The sequence below is a fragment of the Heteronotia binoei genome, chromosome 1 (genome assembly GCF_032191835.1).
Source record: "Heteronotia binoei isolate CCM8104 ecotype False Entrance Well chromosome 1, APGP_CSIRO_Hbin_v1, whole genome shotgun sequence".
Classification (NCBI taxonomy): domain Eukaryota; kingdom Metazoa; phylum Chordata; class Lepidosauria; order Squamata; family Gekkonidae; genus Heteronotia; species Heteronotia binoei.
Window position 1 is genome coordinate 278,083,497 of NC_083223.1, and position 25,113 is coordinate 278,108,609.

Consider the following 25,113-nt stretch of genomic DNA (forward strand, 5'->3'; position numbering starts at 1 on the left):
TAAGAACATAAGAGAAGCCCTGTTGGATCAGGCCAGTGGCCCATCCAATCCAACACTCTGTGTCACATAAGAACATAAGAGAAGCCATGTTGGATCAGGCCAATGGCCCATCCAGTCCAACACTCTGTGTCACATAAGAGAAGCCCTGTGGGATCAGGCCAATGGCCCCTCCAGTCCAACACTCTGTGTCACACAGTGGGCCAAAAAATTATTATATATACACACACACACATACACACACACACACTGTGGCTAATAGCCACTGATGGACCTCTGCTACATATTTTATCTAACTCCCTCTTGAACCTGGCTATGCTTGTAGCTGCCACCACCTCCTGTGGCAGTGAATTCCACATGTTAATCACCCTTTGGGTGAAGAAGTACTTCCTTTTATCCATTTTAACCCGACTGTTCAGCAATTTCATTGAATGCCCACGAGTTCTTGTATTGTGAGAAAGGGAGAAAAGGACTTCTTTCTCTACTTTCTCCATCCCATGCATCATCTTGTAAACCTCTATCATGTCACCCCGCAGTCGACGTTTCTCCAAGCTAAAGAGTCCCAAGCGTTCCAACCCTTTAATCATTCTAGCTGCCCTTTTCTGGACTTTTTATAATATCCTGCTATAATATCCTTTTTGAGGTGCGGCGACTAGAACTGCACGCAGTATTCCAAATGAGACCGCACCATCGATTTATACAGGGGCATTACGATACTGGCTGATTTGTTTTCAATTCCCTTCCTAATAATTCCCAGCATGGCGTTGGCCTTTTTTATTGCAATCGCACACTGTAACGATGACATCCAGAAAACGATGAAATCCAGAAATTTGGAACGATGAAATCCAGAAATTTGGAACGATGAAATCCAGAAAAGGGGAGGGGGGGAGATTGATGCAGGGGGGGGGGAGGGTAACGCCGCCTTCCACCGCGGGCTGAAATCCGGCAGTGGCTCTTAGACAGACTGGTTCATTTTCTCCATCAGCTGGTGCTGGATTTTCTCCGGGAGGTCTGGATTGGTGAAATAGTCTGAAACGACAACAGCAGAGGGAGCATGACAGTTAGGAAAGAGGTGCTGACTCGGTGAGGAGTCTCCTGCCGCGCAGGCAAAAGGTCCCAGATTAGCCCACCGCCTCCCAAGGAAGCCTGTTCCACTGAGGAACCGCTCTAACGGTCAGGAAAATCTTCCTAATGTTGAGCCGGAAACATTAGGGAGAACTTCCTGACCGTTAGGGCGGATCCTCAGTGGAATAGGCTTCCTCCTTGGGAGGTGGTGGGCTCTCCTTCCTTGGAGGGTTTTCAACAGAGGCTAGATGGCCCTCTGACAGCAATGAGGATCCTGTGAATTTAGGGGGAGGCGTTTGTGAGTTTCCTGCCTTGTGCAGGGGGTTGGACTAGATGACCCTGGAGATCCCTTCCAACTCTGTGATTGTGTGATTCTAGATCCTGTACATTCACGCCCAGGAATTAAAAAGCCTGGTAGAGAGGCCCTCCTCCCTGTCTCCTCTATCGGAGAAGCTTATCTGGTGGGAGCACGAGACAGGGCCTTTTCAGTGGTAGCCCCACAATTGTGGAACAGCCATGAGGAATCAAAAGCGAGCAGGTGAGCCTCTGCTTGGTGTGCAGGAGGTCCCAGGGTCAATCCCCGACATCTCCAACTGAACGGACCAGGCAGGGGGTGATGGGAAAGACCTCAGCCTGAGACCCTGGAGAGCCGCTGCCAGTCCGACCGACTAGCCGTGACTGACCTTGACGGCCGTGTGGTGCTGGTTGAGTAAGAGAGCAGCATCTTGTGTTCAGGTGAATGCAATAGAAAAGAAAGGGAAGCGCGGGGTGGGGGAGACTTGTGCCTCCTCAAGGCCGGATTAAACCCCATGGAGCCGCCTAGACAGTCAAAAACTCACTGCCCCTCACAAATTATCTCTGAGTTGGAGCGCCCACCCCGCAGCCTGTGGCGCCCCTTGCAGCCTGCAGGCACCTTCTACAAGAAGAAGACTGCAGATTTATACCCCGCCCTTCTCTCTGAATCAGAGACTCGGAGCGGCTTACAATCTCCTATATCTCCCCCCCCCCGCCCACAACAGACACCCTGTGAGGCGGGTGGGCTGAGAGAGCTCTGACAGAATCTGCCCTTTCAAGGACAACTCCTGCGATAGCTGTGGCTGACCCCAGGCCATTCCAGCAGCTGCAAGGGGAGGAGCGGGGAATCAAACCCGGTTCTCCCAGATAAGAGAGCTATGGCGGACCCCAGGCCATTCCAGCAGCTGCAAGGGGAGGTGCTGACTCGGTGATAAGATAAGAGTCCGCACACTTAACCAGTACACCAAACTGGCTCTCTGCTACAAATCTCAGAGTGGATCACAATATCCTTTACCTTCCTTCTCCACAACAGACACCCTGTGAGATGGGTGGGGCAGAGAGGACTCTCACAGCAGCTGCCTTTTCAAGGACAACTCCTACGAGAGCTAAGGCTGACCCCAGGCCATTCCAGAAGCTGCAAGGGGAGGAGTGGGGAATCAAACCCAGTTCTCCCAGATAAGAGTTCGCACACTTAACCACTACACCAGACAGGCTCTCCCAGAAGCTGCCCTTTCAAGGACAACCTCTGCCAGAGCTATGGCTGACCCAAGGCCATTCCAGCAGGTGCAAGTGGAGGAGTGGGGAATCAAACCCGGTTCTCCCAGATAAGAGTCTGTGGACTTCACCACTACACCAAACTGGCTCTCCCAGAAGCTGGCCTTTCAAGGACAACCTCTGCCAGAGCTATGGCTGACCCAAGGCCATTCCAGCAGCTGCAAGCGGAGGAGTGGGGAATCAAGCCCGGTTCTCCCAGATAAGAGAGCTATGGCTGACCCAAGGCCATTCCAGCAGCTGCAAGTGGAGGAGTGGGGAATCAAGCCCGGTTCTCCCAGATAAGAGAGCTATGGCTGACCCAAGGCCATTCCAGCAGCTGCAAGTGGAGAAGTGGGGAATCAAGCCCGGTTCTCCCAGATAAGAGAGCTATGGCTGACCCAAGGCCATTCCAGCAGCTGCAAGTGGAGGAGTGGGGAATCAAGCCCGGTTCTCCCAGATAAGAGAGCTCTGGCTGACCCAAGGCCATTCCAGCAGCTGCAAGTGGAGGAGTGGGGAATCAAGCCCGGTTCTCCCAGATAAGAGAGCTATGGCTGACCCAACGCCATGCTAGCAGGTGCAAGTGGAGGGGTGGGGAATCAAACCCGGTTCTCCCAGATAAGAGTCTGTGGACTTCACCACTACACCAAACTGGCTACCAGAGCTATGGCTGACCCAAGGCCATTCCACTTGCAGCTGCTGGAATAGCCTCGGGTCAGTCAAGCTCTTGTAGGAGTTGTCCTCGCAAAGGGCTGGGCATAAAAAGCCCCTTTGACACAGCTGCGGGCAGGAAGCAGAGAGAGGCCAACTTGGGGACGACGACAGCAGCCACAGTAGGCAAGTTCGGCAAAGAGCCGCTCAGTTGCTGGCTGCACATGTATGCTGGAAGGGCTGCAAACAGGGGGGAAACCGGGGTGGGGGTGAGCCAGCCCAGAACCTCTAAAGCAGGGGTGTCGAACTCATTTGTTGTGAGGGCCTGATTTGACATAAAAGAGACCTTGTCGGGCCTGGCTATGTTGGGTTGAGCCATGTGATTTCCCTATTTAAAATGAGGTAGCAGAGATATAAATTTTATAAAGGACACAGACACCCAAATATATAAATTTTAAAAAACTTAAAACATGCCTAAAACGTTAGCACTTCTTGGTCTTAAAGGTGCTTTCTTTGTATTTCTCCCATGGGATCCAGGGCACTGGAAACTCTGACTCTTTCCTTCCTTCCCTAGGGGACTGGGGGCGGAGGGAGGAGCCTCAGCCAGTAGAAGGAAGAGTGGCTTGGCTCCCTAGTTGTGCCGTGCGATTGAGAGAGCCTGGCAAAGCAAGCTCTGCCTCCCCCCCCCCTGGGAGGAGCCTCAGCCAATGGAGAAAATAGAGGTTTTGCTCTGTAGCTCTGCTGTGCGATTGAGCAAGCCTTGCAAAGCAAGCTGCGACGCAGAAGGAAGCAAAAGAGAGGGAGCAGATGACAGCCAGTGGCTCGGGGGCCTGATAGGAGCCCTCCGGGGGCCCGATTCGGCCCCCGAACGGCATGTTTGACACCCCTGCTCTAAAGGCATGGGGGCCCATAGGCCGGTGTCTACTTGGCCTAATTGTTAATCCGGCCTTGTGCCCCTTCTGTGCTGTGCGTTGTGTTTGCTGCCGATCTGACAACGGCGTGCGCTGGATGAGAACGCTTCGCGCCGGTTGCCAGAATTCAAGCCTTACTGATTTATTTCCTTTCTGCAATGTTTCTCCCCCCCCCCCAGTACGCGCACATCTTTCTCCTCGTTCTTAATCTCCAAAAGGTGAATTCTTCCAAAGTCATGATCTGGAAGAGCTCTCGTTCTTAATCAATCTGTGGTGTCTTGACTCAGCCGATGGCCGGCAAAGTACTTTGCGTGTACTGGGACACTCTGGGCATATTTCAAGGGACACTCTGCTTTTATTATGCTTCTGGATGTTTCACGGCCAAGCTCGCATATAATCCTCCCCACCCCCTTTTTTATTTTTTGTTCAGCCGGGCTGGGATTTTAATTGGTTCTAGCCTCTTCATGGGAGCTTACAGGTGACCCCCTTTGAGGTCAGATTCTCTTTCTGAGAGCCGGTTTGGTGTAATGGTGAAGTGCGCGGACTCTTATCTGGGAGAACCAGGTTTGATTCCCCACTCCTCCCCTTGCACCTGCTGCAATGGCCTTGGGTCAGCCATAGCTCTTACAGGAGTTGTCCTTGAAAGGGCAGCTGCTGTGAGAGCTCTCTCAGCCCCACCTATCTCACAGGGGGTCTTGTGGGTGGGTTGGGGGAGGTAAAGGAGATTGTGACCACTCTGAGATTCAGAGTATAGAGTGGGATATAAATCAAACATCTTTTTTTTTCTTCTTCAGTGTGAGGACTCTTATCTGAGAGAAACCAGGTTTGATTCCCCAGTCCTCCACTTGCACCTGCTGGAATGGCCTTGGGTCAGCCATAGCTGTCATGGGAGTTGTCCTTGAAAGGGCAGCTGGTATAAGAGCTCTCCCAACTCCACCTACCTCACAGGGTGTCTGTTGTGGGGGAGGGAAGGTAAAGAAGAAGAAGAAGATATTGGATTTATATCCCGCCCTCCACTCTGAAGAGTCTCAGAGCGGCTCACAATTTCCTTTCCCTTCCTTCCCCACAACAGACACCCTGTGAGGTAGATGAAGATATTGGATTTATATCCCGCCCTCCACTCCGAAGAGTCTCAGAGCGGCTCACAATCTCCTTTCCCTTCCTCCCCCACAACAGACACCCTGTGAAGTGGATGGGGCTGGAGAGGGCTCTCACAGCAGCTGCCCTTTCAAGGACAACCTCTGCCAGAGCTCTGGCTGACCCAAGGCCATTCCAGCAGGTGCAAGTGGAGGAGTGGGGAATCAAACCCGGTTCTCCCAGATAAGAGTCTGCACACTTCACCACTACACCAAACTGGCTCTCAAAGGAGATTGTGACTGCCCTGAGACACTGAGATTCAGAGAATAGGACGGGATATAAATCCAATTTCTTCTTCTTCTTCTTCAGTGCGCAGACTCTTATCTGGGAGAACCGGGTTTGATTCACCCCTCCTCCACTTGCAGCTGCCTGAAGGGCCTTGTGCCCTAGACTGTCTGATACCCTAAGCAAGGTTAAGCCACCCTGAGCCCATTAGGGGAGGGCGAGATATAAAATGGATAAAATAAAATAAAAATAAACTTCTGGCGCCCCCCCCCAAAGAAACCCACACACCGCTAACATCACCTTGACCAATGTCCCACTGGCCTTACGCAACTCTCAAGTTCCTCTTCTCATTGGGGCTTCCTTCCGATTTCACACCATCCGCCCCGGGGCTGCAGCTAGCGTCGGCTTTGTCATGCAGCAAACAGAAACTGGCTTTTAGAGGTTTCTGCTTGCTGGGCGAAAAAGCCGACGCTAGTCGCAGCCCCGGGGCGGATGGTGTGAAATCGGAAGGAAGCCCCAATGAGAAGAGGAACTTGAGAGCTTGCTTGTTTGTTTGTTTATATCCCGCCCTACCCCACCGAAGCGGGCTCAGGGCGGCTTACAATACAGAGATTCTAACAATAGAATTCAACTTTTAAATATAATAGCAATTTACATAATTAAAAAATTAAAAACATTAAAAAACATTTTAAAAAATCAGTACATCAGTCCAACAATGTGCAATCTATACACTTCCTTCAGTATTTTGGTAGTTTGGTGGCTTGGCGCCGGTCAGTTATAGACCAACCGGAAGAGGACTGTCTTACAGGCCATGCAGAATTGTCCAATATCCCGCAGGGCCCTGACCTCTTCCGGTAACTGGTTCCACCAGCAAGGGGCTGTTATGGAGAAGGCCCTGTCCCTGGTTGACTTCAACCGGGCCTCCTTTGGCCCGGGGATTACGAGCAGATTTTGGGAGCCAGATCGCAGTACTCTCTGGGGAACATATGGGAAGAGACGGTTCCTAAGGTAGGCAGGTCCTAGGCCATATAGGGCTAGTGGGAAAGACATGTAAGGCAAGAGGGAAATCGCTCCAAGTCACACGGGAGTGGCCCAATTCGGAGCCCCCGGAAGGCCCAGCGCCCTAGGCGATTGCTTCATTTGCCTAATGGCAGGGCCGGCCCTGCTTGGGTCAGCCATAGCTCTCCTAGGAGTCGTCCTTGAAAGGGCAGCTTCTGTCAGAGCTCTCTCAGCCCCACCCACCTCACAGGGTGTCTGTTGTGGGGGAGGAAGGGAAAGGAGATTGTGAGCCGCTCTGAGACTCTTCGGAGTGGAGGGCGGGATATAAATCCAATATCTTCATTTACCTCACAGGGTGTCTGTTGTGGGGGAGGAAGGGAAAGGAGATTGTGAGCCGCTCTGAGACTCTTTGGAGTGCAGGGCGGGATATAAATCCAATATCTTCATCTACCTCACAGGGTGTCTGTTGTGGGGGAGGAAGGGAAAGGAGATTGTGAGCCGCTCTGAGACTCTTCGGAATGGAGGGCGGGATATAAATCCAATGTCTTCATTTACCTCACAGGGTGTCTGTTGTGGGGGAGGAAGGGAAAGGAGATTGTGAGCCACTCTGAGACTCTTTGAAATGGAGGGTGGGATATAAATCCAATATCTTCATCTACCTCACAGGGTGTCTGTTGTGGGGGAGGAAGGGAAAGGAGATTGTGAGCCGCTCTGAGATTCAGAGCAAAGGTCGGGGTATAAATCCAATATATCTTCTTCTTCTTAATTGGTTCTTGCCTCTTCGCGTGACCCCCGTTGAGGTCAGGTTCTCTTCTCAACACAGCTGCTCTGTCTCACAGAAAAGTCCTCTACCTTTAAGTACGTATTATTATTTATTATTATTTTTATTTATTTATTTTGTTCGATTTATATCCCGCCCTCCCCGCAAAGGCAGGCTCGGGGCGGCTGACATAGCCATGTGAATACATGGAGCGTCAAACCACATTTAAAATATAAAAAGAATACCAAAGCGTATAACCATTTCAGGTGAGCCTGTGGGGACCTTTAAAATTCGGAGGCTGGCGAGCACTACAAAATGGCTGCCATACCGGGTGGGTGGAATTATACACACAGGGAAGACCCAAGTGCTTGAGAAGAGAAGAGGGGTAATTAAAAAAAAAAACACCAGGAAAGAGGAGCACAACAAATAAAAACGCCATGGGTGCGTTCACACACACTAAATAACATGGTTTGCAATACGGTTGCCAGGTATGGGGGAGGGGAGGAGGAGGAGGAAGAAGAGGAGGAAGAAGAAGAAGAAGACTTATACCTCACCCTTCCCTCATACTTTCCGTTAGGGTTGCCAGGTGTTTGTTGGAAAATACCTGGAGACTTTGGGGGTGGATTTGGGAGAGGGCGGGGTTTGGGGAGCGGAGGGGCCGCCCTCAGCATGATCCAATGCCACAGAGTCCACCCTTAGGCTTCCCAACCCCCCCGCCCTGGCGGGGGACTCCAGAATTTATAGCCTCCTCCCCCGGTCTCCAAAAGTCCAGAAGCGGGGGGGGGGGGGGGAGGGGGGAACTTCCTGCCACTCTCCCGGAGAGAGCCTGCCTGATTCCCTGCACCCACCGAAGGCTCGGCACTGGAGTCCAGTCCTCACCCAGGCATGCTAAGCAAGAGCCGAAAAAGAAGGGAAGGGAGGGTGTGTGTGTGTGTGTGTCCTGTCTTGTTAGTAAGGAAGATTTGTAGAGGTGGTTGGTGTGTAAATAAACATTCCTTCCAGGCACAGAGAGAGGGAGATCTAGCAAACATTTTCTCGTCACACAAACCTGCCCTGTGCCTTCACTGCAGAACAGAAAGGCATGAGGTGTTCTTGATGAGATTTTGAATGATGCATGAACTGATAAACTGCCTTGCCCTCAACCTGTCAGCAGCAACGTCTGCAGAACTTTGCAGTAGAATACTTATTGAGAACTTTTGGGGTTGTTTTGCCTTTAAGAAGAAAAGCCTCTCTTCCAGAACAGGAAGTGCAGTGGATGTGTGTGCAGGCAAGGAGTAGTCTTCTGACGCTGTTTTGCTCTGCGACTAAGGTGCTTTCTAAAGCTTGATTTTAAATGATTTAAGGTATCGGTTTAGAGTGCTTAAGTTTTCGTTTTATGTGCTTCTCAGCCGGGCTGGCTAAGCGCAGTCCCAGCCTTGTGTTCTTGTGGAGACTGTTTATTTTTTCATTGTCTTATCTGATTTATTGCCTCCTCTGCTTTTATTGCCTTTGGCTACCCCATGTTCAGCTTAACTTTGGTATATGCTGGCCCGGGTGTCTGGAACATTCTGAAGAAATTTGTCTTAATTTTTAAAACCTTGCTAAAACTTTGAACCCAGTGGCACCTTTAAGACCAACAAAGTTTAATTCAAGGTATATTTTTTCATGTGCAAGCATACTTATTCAACTGATTTGCAGATTACAGAAGTCATTTTCCCTTGAGAAAATGGGTGTTAAAACTAACCTATTTTTATTTGCTAGCATTGTTTAGCTGAGTTAATTATCCTGCTCTCCTTCCCCCCCCCTTAAGATATAGCAGTTTTTTTATCACAACAAACACACCAAACAAACCAATCCTATAACGACTGGGGGGAGGGATTTTCCAGGTAAAGATCAGATAGTTTGACAGGAATTGTATTTTTTGTGAAAAGGAAGCAATATAGTTTATTCCATTATGAATATGTTGGTTCTAGATGACTTTTAAACATATTTTTGAGCAATGTTTCCTCTAAGCTGAGTTAGTGTGAGCTAGTTCAGTTTTTAGTTTCCAGCTCACACATTTTGGTCTTAGCTCAGGAAAAATGGCCCCACATGAAACTAATTTATGCAGGAGCTCATGACTTCAATGCCAATAGTTTACAAAGTAGATTTTTTGCTCACATGACCCCACAGCTTAGAGGGAACATTGCTTCTGAGTCTCAGGTGTTCTAAATGCAGTAATGCAGATATTGTTTTGATATTGTGTTCTTTTCTAATCCCACTAAATGAAAAGATGAATAACTGATACTTGAAAGTATTTCCTGGAATTATGGCATATCTCCAGATTACAAAGTCAATTTCTGCTGGAGAAAATGGAAGCTTTGGAGGGTGGACTTTGGGAGCATTGTAATCCACTAAGTTCCGTGTCCTCCCCAGGCTCCACCTCCAAGTCTCCAGGAATACCCCAACCTGGAGCTGGCAACCCTACTCCTGCCTCTGGTCAGTGACGGGTCCTGGCAACCCTAGAGCTATTCTATTACATGATGGTAACCAGAGCTGCTTATTAGGATTTTTGGTAGGGGTGATATATGCAAACCTCCACTCCCAATTGCTAGACATAGAGGAGGACATAATATGCTCTAGTGTGCATATAAGAATTTTCTCTGCTTCCAAATTGCCAAGTTCCTGAAGCATAAAGAGCTACAAATTATTTTTTGTGGCAAAGAGAATGCAACTGAGAAATACCTGACCACAGAATTACCAGAGGTATGATAGAGCTACTTAGGCTTGTAATTGTGTTTGACCTGAGAAGACAGCAGTAACTAAGTCTTACTAGGTTGGGAATGGCTTCCACTGTTTAAGAGGGAAGCCCATATCTGTTTTGAATTAAGTGACATTATTTAGCAAGCTTTCATCCAAATTTGTCAATTAGAATCTTATCATTTGAATTGAGTCTAGCACTAAAGTCTCTCCCCCCCCCCCTTTAAAATCAGGTGTGTTGGAGTATCTAATAAAAGTTCTTCAATAAAAAATTCAGATTAATTACAGCACCTTGCTATATCTGATCATTTTTGCTGGGGAGGGATATATACATTTAGTATTAGAAGAGACCCCATTTTGAAGTGTAGGAGGATAGCCATTGCCCATGGGTTTGAATTTTTTAGATGGACACATTCAATTTAAGTGATGTAGAAATTAGGATTCCTAAACCCCCATGAAGGGTTTTAGAGGTGGGGTTTGATGCAGTGTGCTGGAAGTGATATAGAGGAGTGAAGCTCAGGAAGTGACATCACTTGACCTTTGACTTGGAAGTGATGTCACTTCCTTGCTCCTGGCTCCACCCCCAAAGTCTCCTGGCTCCACCCCCAAAGTCCCCAGATATTTCTTAAATTGGACTTGGCAACCCTATCCACCCTCCAAGGCAGCCGTTTTCTCCAGGGGAGCTGATCTCTGCCAGCTGGAAAGCGGTTGTCAAAGCGGGAATTCTCCAGGTCACCTGGCCACCTTAGCTCCTGTCAAAATGATTTTTATTTACATATACTGCCAATCAGACCCCCCCCCCCCCCTCGGTGGCCACACAGAAGCCCTTCTGGGCATTGAGCTGGAGGCTGGACTAGATAGCCTGTATGGCTCCCTCAAACTCTATGATTCGATGAGTTAGGACCCCTCCCACTTTCTACAAATGTTTGGATGCCAGGAGAAGTCAGCAGGCACTGTGGTGCCCATCGGCATCATTTTGGGGACCCCTCTCCCCCCGCGGTCTACTCAGGGCTCTTTTTTTGAGCAGGGACGCACAGGAACGCAGTTTCATCTGGCTTGGCATCAGAGGGAGTGGCCTAATATGTAAATGAGTTCCTGCTGGGCTTTTTCTACAAGAAAGCCCTGCGTGAAACAATAGTGATGCCAGGGGGTGTGGCCTAACAGGCAAATGAATTCCTGCCAGGCTTTTTCTACAAGAAAGCCCCGTGTAAAACAACGATGACATCAAGAGGTGTGGACTAACATGTGGATGAGTTCCTATTGGACTTTTCCTACCCCAAAAAACCCCCTGGGTGCACACTCTGGCTTCCATCAAAGATTAGAGTAACACAATAGTGAGGCCAGGGGTGTGTGGCCTACTATGCAAATGAGTTCCTGCTGGGCTTTTTCTACAAAAAAGCTCTGTGTGACATAATAGTGGTGTCAGGGGGTGTGGCCTGATAGGCAAATGAGTTCTTGCTGGGCTTCTACAAAAAGCCCTGTGTGAAACAATAGGTCAGGGGGGGTGGCCTAATATGCGAATGAGTTCCTGCTGGGCTTTTTCTACAAAAAAGCCCTGTGTGACACAATAGTGGTGTCAGGGGGTGTGGCCTAATAGGCAAATAAGCTCCTGCTGGGCTTTTTCTACAAAAAGCCCTGTGTGACACAATGGTGGTGTCAGGGGGTGTGGCCTAATATGCAAATGAGTTCTTGCTGGGCTTTTTCTACACAAAAAAAAAAGCCCTGGGTCTGCTAATAATAGGAGATTAAATCACGTTCTCACCTGCAGCAAACTCTTGTATTTTCTCCGGCCTTTGCAGCAAGACTTCCCTAAAAATAAAAAGGGGGTGGGTGGGCAGGAGAGCAGACTTTAAAGAAGAGTTTTTAAAACAACCACCTTTTCCTTCCCCTTAATTTCGCCAGCTTTTGTCAACGGCACGCAAGACAAATTGGGAAATTACCTCTCGCCTATGGGGAATCGATAAGCCAATTAACAGCGGAGGAGAAATGTTTCATTTACATCTGGATCCACCTTATGGGGCGACGGGGGCGGGGGGAGGGGGGAACGGAACGGTTTAATATTAACAAGAAACTACGGCCGCTACAGAGCCGAGGAAATATTTATAACAATTAAAACGACCTTTTTTCTCTCCAGAATTACAGAGTTCCTTCATCGGGAATCGATAAAGCAATTAGTACAGATCGGAGAAACTAAACTTAGCAAGCAAAGCGGAAGGAAACTGGCGAAAAGGGCGGCCACCAGGTAACACCCTGGGAAAATCTTGCGTAGCAAAGACTGTTTCGTCGGTTAGCAACTGGCAACTCTCGAACCCAAGCCTGGCTTCTGGAACTGGTATAACTGCAATCGTCCCCTCTAAGCTGCAGAGTCTTGTGAGCAAAAATTTGACTTCATGAGCTACTGGCATTAAAGCTGTGAGCTACTGCATCAATGTTTTGTGCTCTGGGATCACCCTTCCTGAGCTAAGACAGAAATGTGTGAGCAGGAGGCTAAAAATCAGTGAGCTAGCTCACGCTAACTCAGCTTAGAGGGAACACTGGCTGCAAACCTCTTTTGCAACGGATCCCCTGGTTACAGAGGTCGGTTTTCTTGGAGAAAACGGCTGTTTTGGAGGGTAGATTCTACGGCATTGTAGCATGCCGAGGCCCCCCCCCCAAGCCCCGCTTTTTCCCGGATCCACCCTCAAAAGTCTCCAGGAATTTCCAAAACGGGCAGCTGGCAACCCAACGAACCGCTCCAGTACTCCTCTGCGGCTTTACAAAACGCCTCAACGTTTAGCAGAAATCTCACACTGCGAGACTTCCGGTCAGCGTGGCTTACTTGTTTGATCCTCATAGTCCCCTACAAGTGGAGGAGTTCCCTTTTGGGGGGAATGTTCTTTTCACCTCTTCTTTGCCTTTTCTTCTACAGCATTAAGGCAGGTATCCTCAATGGGGCCATGGAGCCCCACTGAGAGCCAGTTTGGTGTAGCGGTTAAGTGTGCGGACTCTTATCTGGGTGAACCGGGTTTGATTCCCCCACTTCTCCACTTGCAGCTGCTGGAATGGCCTTCGATATCAGCCATAGCTCTGGCAGAGGTTGTTCTTGAAAGGGCAGCTTCTATCAGAGCTCTCTCAGCCCCACCCACCTCATAGGGTGTCTTCAGTGGAACAGGCTTCCTCAGGAGGTGATGGGCTCTCCTGAAAGCCAGTTTGCTGTAGTGTTTAAGTGTGCGGACTCTTATCTGGGAGAACCGGGTTTGATTCCTCCACTCCTCCGCTTGCAGCTGCTGGAATGGCCTTCGGTCAGCCATAGCTCTGGCAGAGGTTGTCCTTGAAAGGGCAGCTCTCTCAGCCCCACCCACCTCACAGGTTGTGGGGGGAGAAGATAACGGAGATTGGAAGCTGCTCTGACTCTCTGGTTCAGAGAGAAGGGCGGGGTATAAATCTGCAGTCGTCGTCTTCTTTTTAGAAAGTGGGCGGGGCCAGGCAGGGCGTTTATGCAGCAAGGCTTCCGATTGGTCAGATTTGATTGGCTGGGTGGGTTTTTAAAAAACCCGTTGCTTCAGCAGCAACTGCCCCCGCAGCACGATGACCTTCGTCATGCAACTGCAGGTAAGCTGTGGCGGCCATTTTGATTGCCAACGCCATGCTGGGAATTATTAGGAAGGGAACTGAAAACGAATCAGCCAGTATCATAATGCCCCTGTATAAATCGATGGTGCGGTCTCATTTGGAGTACTGTGTGCAGTTCTGGTCGCCGCACCTCAAAAAGGATATTATAGCATTGGAGAAAGTCCAGAGAAGGGCAACTAGAATGATTAAAGGGCTGGAGCACTTTCCCTATGAAGAAAGGTTGAAACGCTTGGGACTCTTTAGCTTGGAGAAACGTCGACTGCGGGGTGACATGATAGAGGTTTACAAGATCATGCATGGGATGGAGAAAGTAGAGAAAGAAGTACTTTTCTCCCTTTCTCACAATACAAGAACTCATGGGCATTCGATGAAATTGCTGAGCAGAAAGGTTAAAACGGACAAAAGGAAGTACTTCTTCACCCAAAGGGTGATTAACATGTGGAATTCACTGCCACAGGAGGTGGTGGCGGCCACAAGTATAGCCACCTTCAAAAAGGGTTTAGATAAATATATGGAGCACAGGTCCATCAGTGGCTATTAACCACAGTGTGTATATATATGTATTTACATATATATACAAAACATTTTTGGCCACTGTGTGATACAGAGTGTTGAACTGGTTGGGCCACTGGCCTGATCCAACATGGCTTCTCTTATGTTCTTATGTGACACAGAGTGTTGGACTGGAGGGGCCACTGGTCTGATCCAACATGGCTTCTCTTATGTTCTTATGTGACACAGAGTGTTGGACTGGAGGGGCCATTGGCCTGATCCAACATGGCTTCTCTTATGTTCTTATGTGTGACACAGAGTGTTAGACTCGAGGGGCCACTGGTCTGATCCAACATGGCTTCTCTTATGTTCTTCGGTGACACAGAGTGTTGGACTGGATGGGCCATTGGTCTGATCCAACATGGCTTCTCTTATGTTCTTATGTGACAGAGTGTTGGACTGGATGGGCCATTGGCCTGATCCAACATGGCGTCTCTTATGTTCTTATGTGACAGAGTATTGGACTGGATGGGCCATTGGCCTGATCCAACATGGCTTATGTTCTTATGTGACACAGAGTGTTGGACCGGATGGGCCGTTGGCCTGATCCAACATGGCTTTTCTTATGTGACACAGAGTGTTGGACCAGATGGGCCATTGGCCTGATCCAACATGGCTTCTCTTATGTTCTTATGTGACACAGAGTGTTGGACTGGGTGGGCCATTGGCCTGATCCAACATGGCTTCTCCTCTGTTCTTATGAGTGACACAGAGTGTTGGACTGGATGGGCCATTGGCCTGATCCAACGTGGCTTCTCTTATGTTCTTATGTGACACAGAGTGTTGGAATGGAGGGGCCGTTGGCCTGATCCAACATGGCTTCTCTTCTGTTCTTATGTGACACAGAGTGTTGGACTGGATGGGCCACTGGCCTGATCCAACAGGGCTTCTCTTATGTTCTTACGTGACACAGAGTGTTGGACTGGAGGGGCCACTGGCCTGATCCAACAGGGCTTCTCTTATGTTCTTATGTGACACAGAGTGTTGGACTGGATGGGCCACTGGCCTGATCCAACAGGGCTTCTCTTATGTTCTTACGTGACACAGAGTGTTGCACTGGATGGGCCACTGGCCTGATCCAACATGGCTTCTCTTATGTTCTTATGTGACACAGAGTGTTGCACTGGATGGGCCACTGGCCTGATCCAACAGGGCTTCTCTTATGTTCTTATGTGACACAGAGTGTTGCACTGGAGGGGCCACTGGCCTGATCCAACAGGGCTTCTCTTATGTTCTTATGTGACACAGAGTGTTGCACTGGATGGGCCACTGGCCTGATCCAACATGGCTTCTCTTATGTTCTTATTTTGTGGCAGTACCCACCACGATGTGTCGGGATCTCAGAAAGGTTGGGGACCCCTCCATTAATGGATCACCAGGCAAGCTTTGTGCCAACTGCATTAGAGTTTGCTGAACAACACGGAAGCGGACTGCTCTACCTCGAAAGAGCTGCTTTTCTTCATTGACGTTTTTAAGAAAATCAGTCAGAATTTCTTTAGACCGCTTTTACAGGCTCCCTTTCCACATCCTGCCACAGCGAGATGGCAAGTCATACCTCAGGAATCCTGACAAGAGAAGTTCCACTTCTTTATGAGACCGAAGGTATTTCTCATTCTCGATCTTTGTGTTGATCTGGCAGCCAAAGTAGAGATGGGAAAGACCAGGTTTAAATTCCCAAGAAAATGCATATCATCTGAAGGTGCAGAGAAGGGCAACTAGAGAAGGGCAACTAGAGAAGGTGCAGAGAAGGGCAACTAGAATGATTAAAGGGCTGGAGCACTTTCCCTATGAAGAAAGGTTGAAACGCTTGGGACTCTTTAGCTTGGAGAAACGTCGACTGCGGGGTGACATGATAGAGGTTTACAAGATAATGCATGGAATGGAGAAAGTAGAGAAAGAAGTACTTTTCTCCCTTTCTCACAATACAAGAACTCGTGGGCATTCGATGAAATTGCTGAGCAGACAGGTTAAGACGGATAAAAGGAAGTACTTCTTCACCCAAAGGGTGATTAACATGTGGAATTCACTGCCACAGGAGGTGGTGGCGGCCACAAGTATAGCCACCTTCAAGAGGGGTTTAGATAAAAATATGGAGCACAGGTCCATCAGTGGCTATTAGCCACAGTGTATGGAGCACAGGTCCATCAGTGGCTATTAGCCACAGTGTATGGAGCACAGGTCCATCAGTGGCTATTAGCCACAGTGTATGTGTGTATATAACATTTTTTGCCACTGTGTGACACAGAGTGTTGGACTTGATGGGCCGTTGGCCTGATCCAACATGGCTTCTCTTATGTTCTTATGTTCTCTTATCTGTGTAAGACCTTCTTGTGCCCTTATTTCCCTAATCTTACATACGTTAGACTTGGAGACTACATCAGGGGTGGCCAAACTTACTTACTTACGGGATGGGCCATTGGCCTGATCCAACATGGCTTCTCCTCTGTTCTTATGAGTGACACAGAGTGTTGGACTGGATGGGCCATTGGCCTGATCCAACATGGCTTCTCTTATGTTCTTATGTGACACAGAGTGTTGGAATGGAGGGGCCGTTGGCCTGATCCAACATGGCTTCTCTTATGTTCTTATGTGACACAGAGTGTTGGACTGGAGGGGCCGTTGGCCTGATCCAACATGGCTTCTCTTATGTTCTTATGTGACACAGAGTGTTGGAATGGAGGGGCCGTTGGCCTGATCCAACATGGCTTCTCTTATGTTCTTATGTGACACAGAGTGTTGGAATGGAGGGGCCGTTGGCCTGATCCAACATGGCTTCTCTTATGTTCTTATGTGACACAGAGTGTTGGAATGGATGGGCCACTGGCCTGATCCAACATGGCTTCTCTTATGTTCTTATGTGACACAGAGTGTTGGACTGGATGGGCCATTGGCCTGATCCAACATGGCTTCTCTTATGTTCTTAGGTGACACACAGTGCCACATAGAATAAACGTCAGATGTCTGAGATTCGCAAGACATAAACCTCAATTGTCTGAGAGCTGCAGGAAGGACGGAAGGAAATAGATGGGGAGGGGAAGGTGGAAGGAAAGCAGCTTTAACTTTATATGCCGGAAGGAATAAAACTTTCACGCCAAGCGTGTAAATATGCGTTTTTAGTGAAGTTAAACGAAAACAGAACATTCTTGAAATTTTCCCCACAAAGTCTCTCAACAGTCACAAAGAATAATAGCTTCTTCATATAGGACTTAATGAAGATGTGGGTGAAGTCTTTTAATTTCTTAGGGCGTTTTCGCACTTACCTTTTACTGGCGCGAACACCCTCCTCACGCCGGCGGATCTGCAGGGATTTCCCACCAGAAGCGACGGCGCAGCCAAAAGAGCCGGCAGCTTCCGTCGCTGAGCCAGCTCAAACGTTTTCCTGCTTCTTGGCGGTTTCCGTTTGAGCTGGCTCCGCGACGGAAGTTGCCGGCTCTTTTGGCTGCGCCGGCGCTTCTGGTGGGAAATCGCTGCAGATCCGCCGGCGTGAGGAGGGTGTTCGCGCCAGTAAAAGGTAAGTGCGAAAACGCCCTTAGTGTTCCACTCATGATGGTGCGGCGAGAATAAGAAACCGCTTTTAAAAGGACTCCTCATGGTTTCAATAGTTAGTTCTTCCTCAGCCTCTTTCTCCCGACATTACACAGAGCCACAGCTCAACTCTTTACAACATGGATCCACACATGCTCTAATTTGCCGCTAGCCGGGAGAATCAGGTTTGATTTCCCACTCTGCTAGCCGGTAGCAGCAAATTAAAGCATGGTGGATCCATGTTGTAACGAGTTGAGCTGTGGCTCCGTGTGACGTCGGGAGAAAGAGGCTGAGGAAGAACTAACTACTGAAACCGTGAGGAGTCCTTTTCAAAGCGGTTCCTTATTCTCTCCGCACCATCACGCGTGGAACAGTAAGAAGTTAAAAGACTTCACCCACGTCTTCATTAAGTCCTATTTGAAAAGGCTATTATTCTTTGTGACTGTTGAGAGACTTTGTGGGAAAAAATTCAAGAATATTCAGTGTTCCTTAGTTTTGTTTTTGTTTAACTTCACTAAAAATGCATATTTACACGCTTTGCGTGAAAGTTTTATTGCTTCCGATGGTTACCTTATATTGCTTATCCTCACACCGGTTCCAGTTGTATTTACTATTAACTTTAAATGCCAGCTGGCTTAGCTTGGAAAAGAGATTTAAAGAGGCAAATACCTTCTCCAAGCCAGCCAGTGGGGAAATGGAGGCTTTAAGAGCCCCACAGTATGTGTGAAAGAGCCACATGTGGCTCCCAAGCCACAGTTTGGCCACCCTTGGACTACACTATGTTGTTTTTTTAACTATAATCCACACATGTTAGCTGAGGTACGCTGGTATCCTAAGATATTTTTTAACCTAAGGGAAAATGTCAGCAATAGAACATTGACAAACATCGCAGGTCGTTTGAGAGAAGTGAAAGTTCAGCTTGGCTGAGGGAATATATACCTGGGGGATATATACCTGAGGGAATATATACCTGGGGGATATACCTGGGGGAGAGCCTGTTTGGTGTAGTGGATAAGTGTGTGGACTCTTATCTGGGAGAACCAGGTTCGATTCCCCACTCCTCCACTTGCACCTGCTGGAATGGCCTTGGGTTAGCCATAGCCCTGGCAGAGGTTGTCCTTGAAAGGGCAGCTGCTGTGAGAGCCCTCTCCAGCCCCACCCACCTCACAGGGTGTCTGTTGTGGGGGAGGAAGGGAAAGGAGATTGTGAGCCGCTCTGAGACTCTTCGGAGTGGAGGGCGGGATATAAATCCAATATCTTCATCTACCTCACAGGATGTCTGTTGTGGGGGAGGAAGGGAAAGGAGATTGTGAGCCGCTCTGAGACTCTTCGGAGTGGAGGGCGGGATATAAATCCAATATCTTCATCTGCCTCACAGGGTGTCTGTTGTGGGGGGGAAGGGAAAGGAGATTGTGAGCCGCTCTGAGACTCTTCGGAGTGGAGGGCGGGATATAAATCCAATATCTTCATCTACCTCACAGGGGTCTGTTGTGGGGGAGGAAGGGAAAGGAGATTGTGAGCCGCTCTGAGACTCTTCGGAGTGGAGGGCGGGATATAAATCCAATATCTTCATCTACCTCACAGGATGTCTGTTGTGGGGGAGGAAGGTCAAGGAGATTGTGAGCCGCTCTGAGACTCTTTGGAGTGGAGGGCGGGATATAAATCCAATATCTTTTTCTTCCAATATAAGAACTTAAGAGAAGCCATGTTGGATCAGGCCAATTGCTCGTCCAGTCCAACTCTCTGTGTCACACAGTGGCTCAAACCAAAGTAAAATCCAGTGGTTCTCCTCAAAACACCCAAGTTTCAAAAAGATTGGACTAGGGGGGTCTAATTCTATGAGCCGCCAAAGAAGGTGCCTCTATTCTCCATTATTTCCAGTGGAAGGAAGGCATTTTAAAAGAGCGTGGTTCCTTGAAATGTGATTTCCATAACTCCTTTTGGAGCTCAATTGTGCTTGTCACACCCTTGCTCCTGGCCCCACCCCCAAAGTCCCCTTGCTCCACCCCCAAAGTCCCCAGATATTTCTTGAGGCAGACTTGGCAACCCCGCAAGCTTCACAGAGTGAAACCCCAAAAGAGACCCCCCCCCGAAAAAAAAAAAAAGAAACATACCATGAAATAAACCATGAAGAACCTGCACCAGAACATATTGTGACCTTCTGGTACCAATTAAGCCTTCTTGTGAAAAGAAAGACCCCCCACCCACCGCCCAAGAATTGTAATCACCTTCTTCCTTGGGGTAATGAATTCTGACATCCCTGCTTCAAAAGCAAACAATTCACAGCTAGTCTTTGCACGCACCGTCTCTCTCTTGTGGAGTTGCCAACCTCCAGAGGTTGGCTGCAGTTCTCCGGGGTTACAGCCGATCTCCAGGCAACGGAGATCGGTTCCCCTGGAGAAAATGGCTGCTTCCTAGGGCGGGCTCTATGACATCGTGCCTGCTGAAGCCCCTCCCCAAACCCCACCGTGTCAAGATTCCACCCCCCAAATCTCCAGGAATTCCCTAACCCAGAACTTGTGAGCTTTTATAAGAAAAGCCATAAAATAATGAACTGTGAAAATCCTGTAGTTGTTTTTTCCCTCTGCCTTAAAAAGAGAATTGAAGACAACCTTGAGGTCTATTTTAATCTGTGTCTCTCTGTCTCTCTCTCTGTCTCTGTGTGTCTCTCTCTCTCCTCCCCAGCACCTTTTTGTCTTTAGAAGACGATGACATTGGATTTATATTCCACCCTGCACTCAAGAGTCTCAGAGCGGCTCACAATCTCCTTTATCTCCCCTCCCCCAAAACAGACACCCTGTGAGGTGGGTGGGGCTGAGAGGGCTCTCACAGCAGCTGCCCTTTCAAGGACACAGTCTCAGAGCAGCCTACAATCTCCTTTCCCTTCCTCCCTCACAACAGACACCCAGTGAGGTAGAAGAAGATATTGGATTTATATCCCACCCTCCACTCCAAAGAGTCTCAGAGCGGCTTACAATCTCCTTTCCCTTCCTCCCCCACAACAGACACCCTGTGAGGTAGAAGAAGATATTGGATTTATATCCCGCCTCCACTCCGAAGAGTCTCAGAGCGGCTCACAATCTCCTTTCCCTTCCTCTCCCACAACAGACACCCTGTGAGGTAGATGAAGATATTGGATTTATATCCCGCCCTCCACTCCGAAGAGTCTCAGAGCGGCTCACAATCTCCTTTCCCTTCCTCTCCCACAACAGACACCCTGTGAGGTGGGTGGGGCTGGAGAGGGCTCTCCCAGCAGCTACCCTTTCAAGGACAACCTCCGACAGAGCTATGGCTGACCCAAGGCCATGCTAGCAGGTGCAAGTGGAGGAGTGGGGATTCAAACCTGGTTCTCTCAGATAAGAGTCCACACACTTAACCACTGCACTAAACTGACTCTCAGGGATGGGATGGGGATATCCTGCAAGTACAGCTGATCTTCAGATAACATAAATAACATTATTTATTTGCAGCATGTATTCCACTTCTCCCAGAGAAAAAGGGCTGCTTTGGAAAGATGGACGGCAGGGCACTGTGTCCTGTCCCAATTCCTGCCCTCCCTGAACCCTGTTCTCCCAGGTCCCCCCCCCTCAAAAAAAATCTCCAGGTATTTCCAAACCAAGAGTAGGCATCGCTATTTCCACCCCCTTCGTGTTTTCAATCTGGCTTTGGCTTGAAAGGTGCATGCATTAAAGCAACAGATTGGGAAGGAAGGAGGGAGGGAGGGAAGGAAGGAAGGAAGAAAAATAGATGAGGAAGGTGGAGGTGGAAAGAAAGCAACTTTAACTCTAACTTAAGGGAGGAAGATGGGGAAGGGAGGAGGGAGATGTGGAAAGAAAGCATCTTTAACTCCAAATACATTTTCCAAACCGCTGGCTGGCTTGACCTGGTGAAGCAATTTAAAGAGACATATTCCTTCTCCAAGCCAGCGAACCGGGTGGTAGGGGCTTTGAGAGCCACACCATGTGTGCGAAACAGCCACATGTGGCTCCCAAGCCACAGTTTGGACACCCCTAGTTTATGATCTGTTGCTCATGCATTAGTTCTGGGGACAGAGAAAAGGAGAGGTGGAAAGAAAGCAACTTTAACGCGAGGAAAGAAAGAAAGAAAGAAAGAAAGAAAGAAAGAAAGAAAGAAAGAAAGAAAGAAAGAAAGAAAGAAAGAAAGAAAGAAAGAAAGACAGAAAAGAGAGAAAGACAGAAAAGAGAGAAAGACAGAAATAAAGAAAGAGAAAGAGAGAGAGAGAAAGAAAAGAGAGAAAGACAGAAAGAGAGAGAGAAAGAGAGAGAAAAAGAAAGAGAAAGAAAGAAAGAAAGAATGAAAGAAAGAAAGAAAGAAAGAAAAGACAGAAAGAGAGAGAGAAAGAGAGAAAGAAAGAAAGAGAGAAAGACAGAAATAAAGAGAGAGAGAGAGAAAGAGAAAGAAAAAGAGAGAGAAAGAAAGAAAGAAAGAAAGAAAGAAAGAAAGAAAGAAAGAAAGAAAGAAAGAGAAAGAAAGAGAAAGAGCTTTTCCCCAAATCCTGGAAAATCACTATTTGCCTAGCAAGAGATAGGCACAGAAAACAGCAGGCAGTGCTGTGCAGCATGCGTCTCTGTGGGGGGGGTGTCCCTGCCCCCCTCCATCTCCTTCGCTCCTACCCACCTTGAATTTCAGGAGTTTCAACTTCTGGCTTCCACTGAGGGCCCCTATATCCAAAACCTCCAAGCCTGAGCCGATGTCAACCATCTTGCCGGTCCCGGCAGGCGGGTTCACCGGGCTGCTGTTAGCATTGCCATGGCAACGGTTGCTACGCGTCAGCCTGGGCCTGGCTGCAAAGTGGGCAGAGGCCTGGAGAAGAGGCTGGCCCACTCCGGCTTGGCCTGCTGTCCCTTGTTAGCCTTCCTGCTCTTGGAGGAAGCTGGAGGGGCTGGAGAGGAGGGATCCACACGCACACACACCCCATTTTATCCCCACTCCTTGCCTTAAAAACAAATGAAACCTAAAGACACACACTGTATAGAAGGCCAACGTTAACATTTGGGGAACGCTTGCAACGCCATAGCTGCTCACTCACCCCTGGTTTGAAGCGAAATTTCTGGGGCGGAAGCTGTCCTGATTTGCAGTTTGGGGACACGCAGGGCTGCCAACCTCCAGGTGGCACCTGGAGACCTTCTGCTATGACAGTTATTGGGTTGCCAAGTCCAATTCGAGAAATATCTGGGGACTTTGGGGGTGGAGCCAGGAGACTTTGGGGGTGGAGCCAGGAGACATTAGGGGTGGAGCCAAGATCAAGGCTGTGACAAGCATTATTGAACTCCAAAGGGAGTTCTGGCCATCACATTGAAAGGGCCATCTGCTTTTCAGTGCCTTCCTTCCATAGGAAATAATGAAGGATAGGGGCACCTTCTTTGGGGGCTCATAGAATTGGATCCCCTGGTCCAATCTTTTTGAAACTTGGGGGGTATTTTGGGGAGAGATACTAGATGCTATAATGAAAATTTGGTGCCTCTACCCCAAAAAAACCGCCCCCCCAGAGCCCCAGATACCTGCGGATAATTTCTCCATGATTTTCTATGGGAATAAATTCCCTAGGGAATAATAGAGTGCCCAGCAAATATTTCCCTCCCTCCCCCCGCTTTCTGATGACCCTGAAGCGGGGGGGGGGTTCCAAACCGGGGGGATCCCCTGCCCCCACCTGGGGATTGGCAACCCTACCTGGAGATCTCCTGCTATGACAGTTATTGGGTTGCCAGGTCCAATGCAAGAAATATCTGGGGACTTTGGGGGATGGAGCCAGGAGCAAGGTGTGAGAAGCAGCACTGAACTCCAAAGGGAGTTCCGGCCCTCACATTTATAGGGACCGCACACCTTTTAAATCAAAGCAGAAGTCAAGCGGCACCTTGAAGACCTTTTAAATGTCTTCCCTCCGTTGGAAATAATGAAGGAAGGGGCACCTCTTTTGAGGGTTCATAGAAGTGGACCCCCTGGACCAATCTTTTTGAAACTTGGAGAGTGTTTTGATGAGAGGCATTGGATGCTATGCTGAAAATTTGGGGGGAACTCTATGGTACAAGGGGTACCACAGAGTTTTTACCTCCCAAATTGCTAGAGCGTCTGTGAAAACCATAGGGTTTAAGAACATAAGAGAAGCCATGTTGGATCAGGCCAATGGCCCATCCAGTCCAACACTCTGTGTCACAAAAGAGAAGCCCTGCTGGATCAGGCCAATGGCCCCTCCAGTCCAACACTCTGTGTCACATAAGAACATAAGAGAAGCCATGTTGGATCAGGCCAATGGCCCATCCAGTCCAACACTCTGTGTCACATAAGAGAAGCCCTGTTGGATCAGGCCAATGGCCCATCCAGTCCAACACTCTGTGTCACAGAAGAACAAAAGAGAAGCCATGTTGGATCAGGCCAATGGCCCATCCCGTCCAACACTCTGTGTCACATAAGAACATAAGAGAAGCCATGTTGGATCAGGCCAATGGCCCATCCAGTCCAACACTCTGTGTCACATAAGAACATAAGAGAAGCCCTGTTGGATCAGGCCAATGGCCCATCCAGTCCAACACTCTGTGTCACATAAGAACATAAGAGAAGCCATGTTGGATCAGGCCATTGGCCCATCCAGTCCAACACTCTGTGTCACATAAGAACAGAAGAGAAGCCACACACACACACACACACACACATATATATACTGTGGCTAATAGCCACTGATGGACCTCTGCTCCATATTTTTATCCAATCCCCTCTTAAAGCTGGCTATGCTTGTAGCCGCCACCACCTCCTGTGGCAGTGAATTCCACATGTTAATCACCCTTTGGGTGAAAAGGACTTCCTTTTATCCGTTCTAACCCGACTGCTCAGCAATTTCATGGAATGCCCACGAGTTCTTGTATTGTGAGAAAGGGAGAAAAGGACTTCTTTCTCTACTTCTTCCATCCCATGCATAATCTTGTAAACCTCTATCATGTCACCCTGGAGTTTCCCCGGAAACGCCTAGGGCGGCCGGCGATGCATTGCTGGCGTGATGATGTCACTTCCGGGTGACATCATTGCGTTAATGACGTCAGGGGGGATTCCCCCCAATGTGGACCGGGGGTGGGTGGGTTGGGAACCTCCAGGGTGGAGGAAACCCCCACCTGGCCCGGGGGCTTGTGAGCTCTGCTTTGTCCAGACAGACCCTCTGTAAAGGAAAACTTGTTCTGCGTTTTTCTTCCCCAGCAGTGTGGGTTTCCCCACCTCAGAGGATATATTTTTGTTCTACTTGAAGGTAGGATTTTCTTTCCCATGAATGTCAGACAGAAATACTTTCTCCTGAGGTTCTAATTAAAAGGTGAAAGGGAGACCAAAATAGCAGGCTGCAAAGGCCACAGTGTTGGAGTCAATACTCGCTCTGTCGACTTTCAGGTGGAGATTTCTGTTTTGCAGATG

At 48.8% G+C, this 25,113-nt stretch overlaps 1 protein-coding gene across 1 annotated transcript; it reads right to left on the minus strand.

Annotated features, from left to right (window-relative positions):
- Nucleotides 1-907: 907 nt before the first annotated feature.
- RIIAD1 (regulatory subunit of type II PKA R-subunit domain containing 1) lies at nucleotides 908-22,424 on the minus strand. Its single transcript, XM_060256118.1, has 4 exons — nucleotides 22,336-22,424; nucleotides 15,728-15,804; nucleotides 11,771-11,817; nucleotides 908-1,026 (listed from the first exon to the last, which is right to left on the minus strand). The coding sequence occupies exons 1-4, from the start codon at nucleotides 22,417-22,419 to the stop codon at nucleotides 953-955; spliced, it is 282 nt and encodes a 93-aa protein (XP_060112101.1). The 5' UTR covers nucleotides 22,420-22,424; the 3' UTR covers nucleotides 908-952.
- Between the last annotated feature and the right edge of the window lie 2,689 nt (nucleotides 22,425-25,113).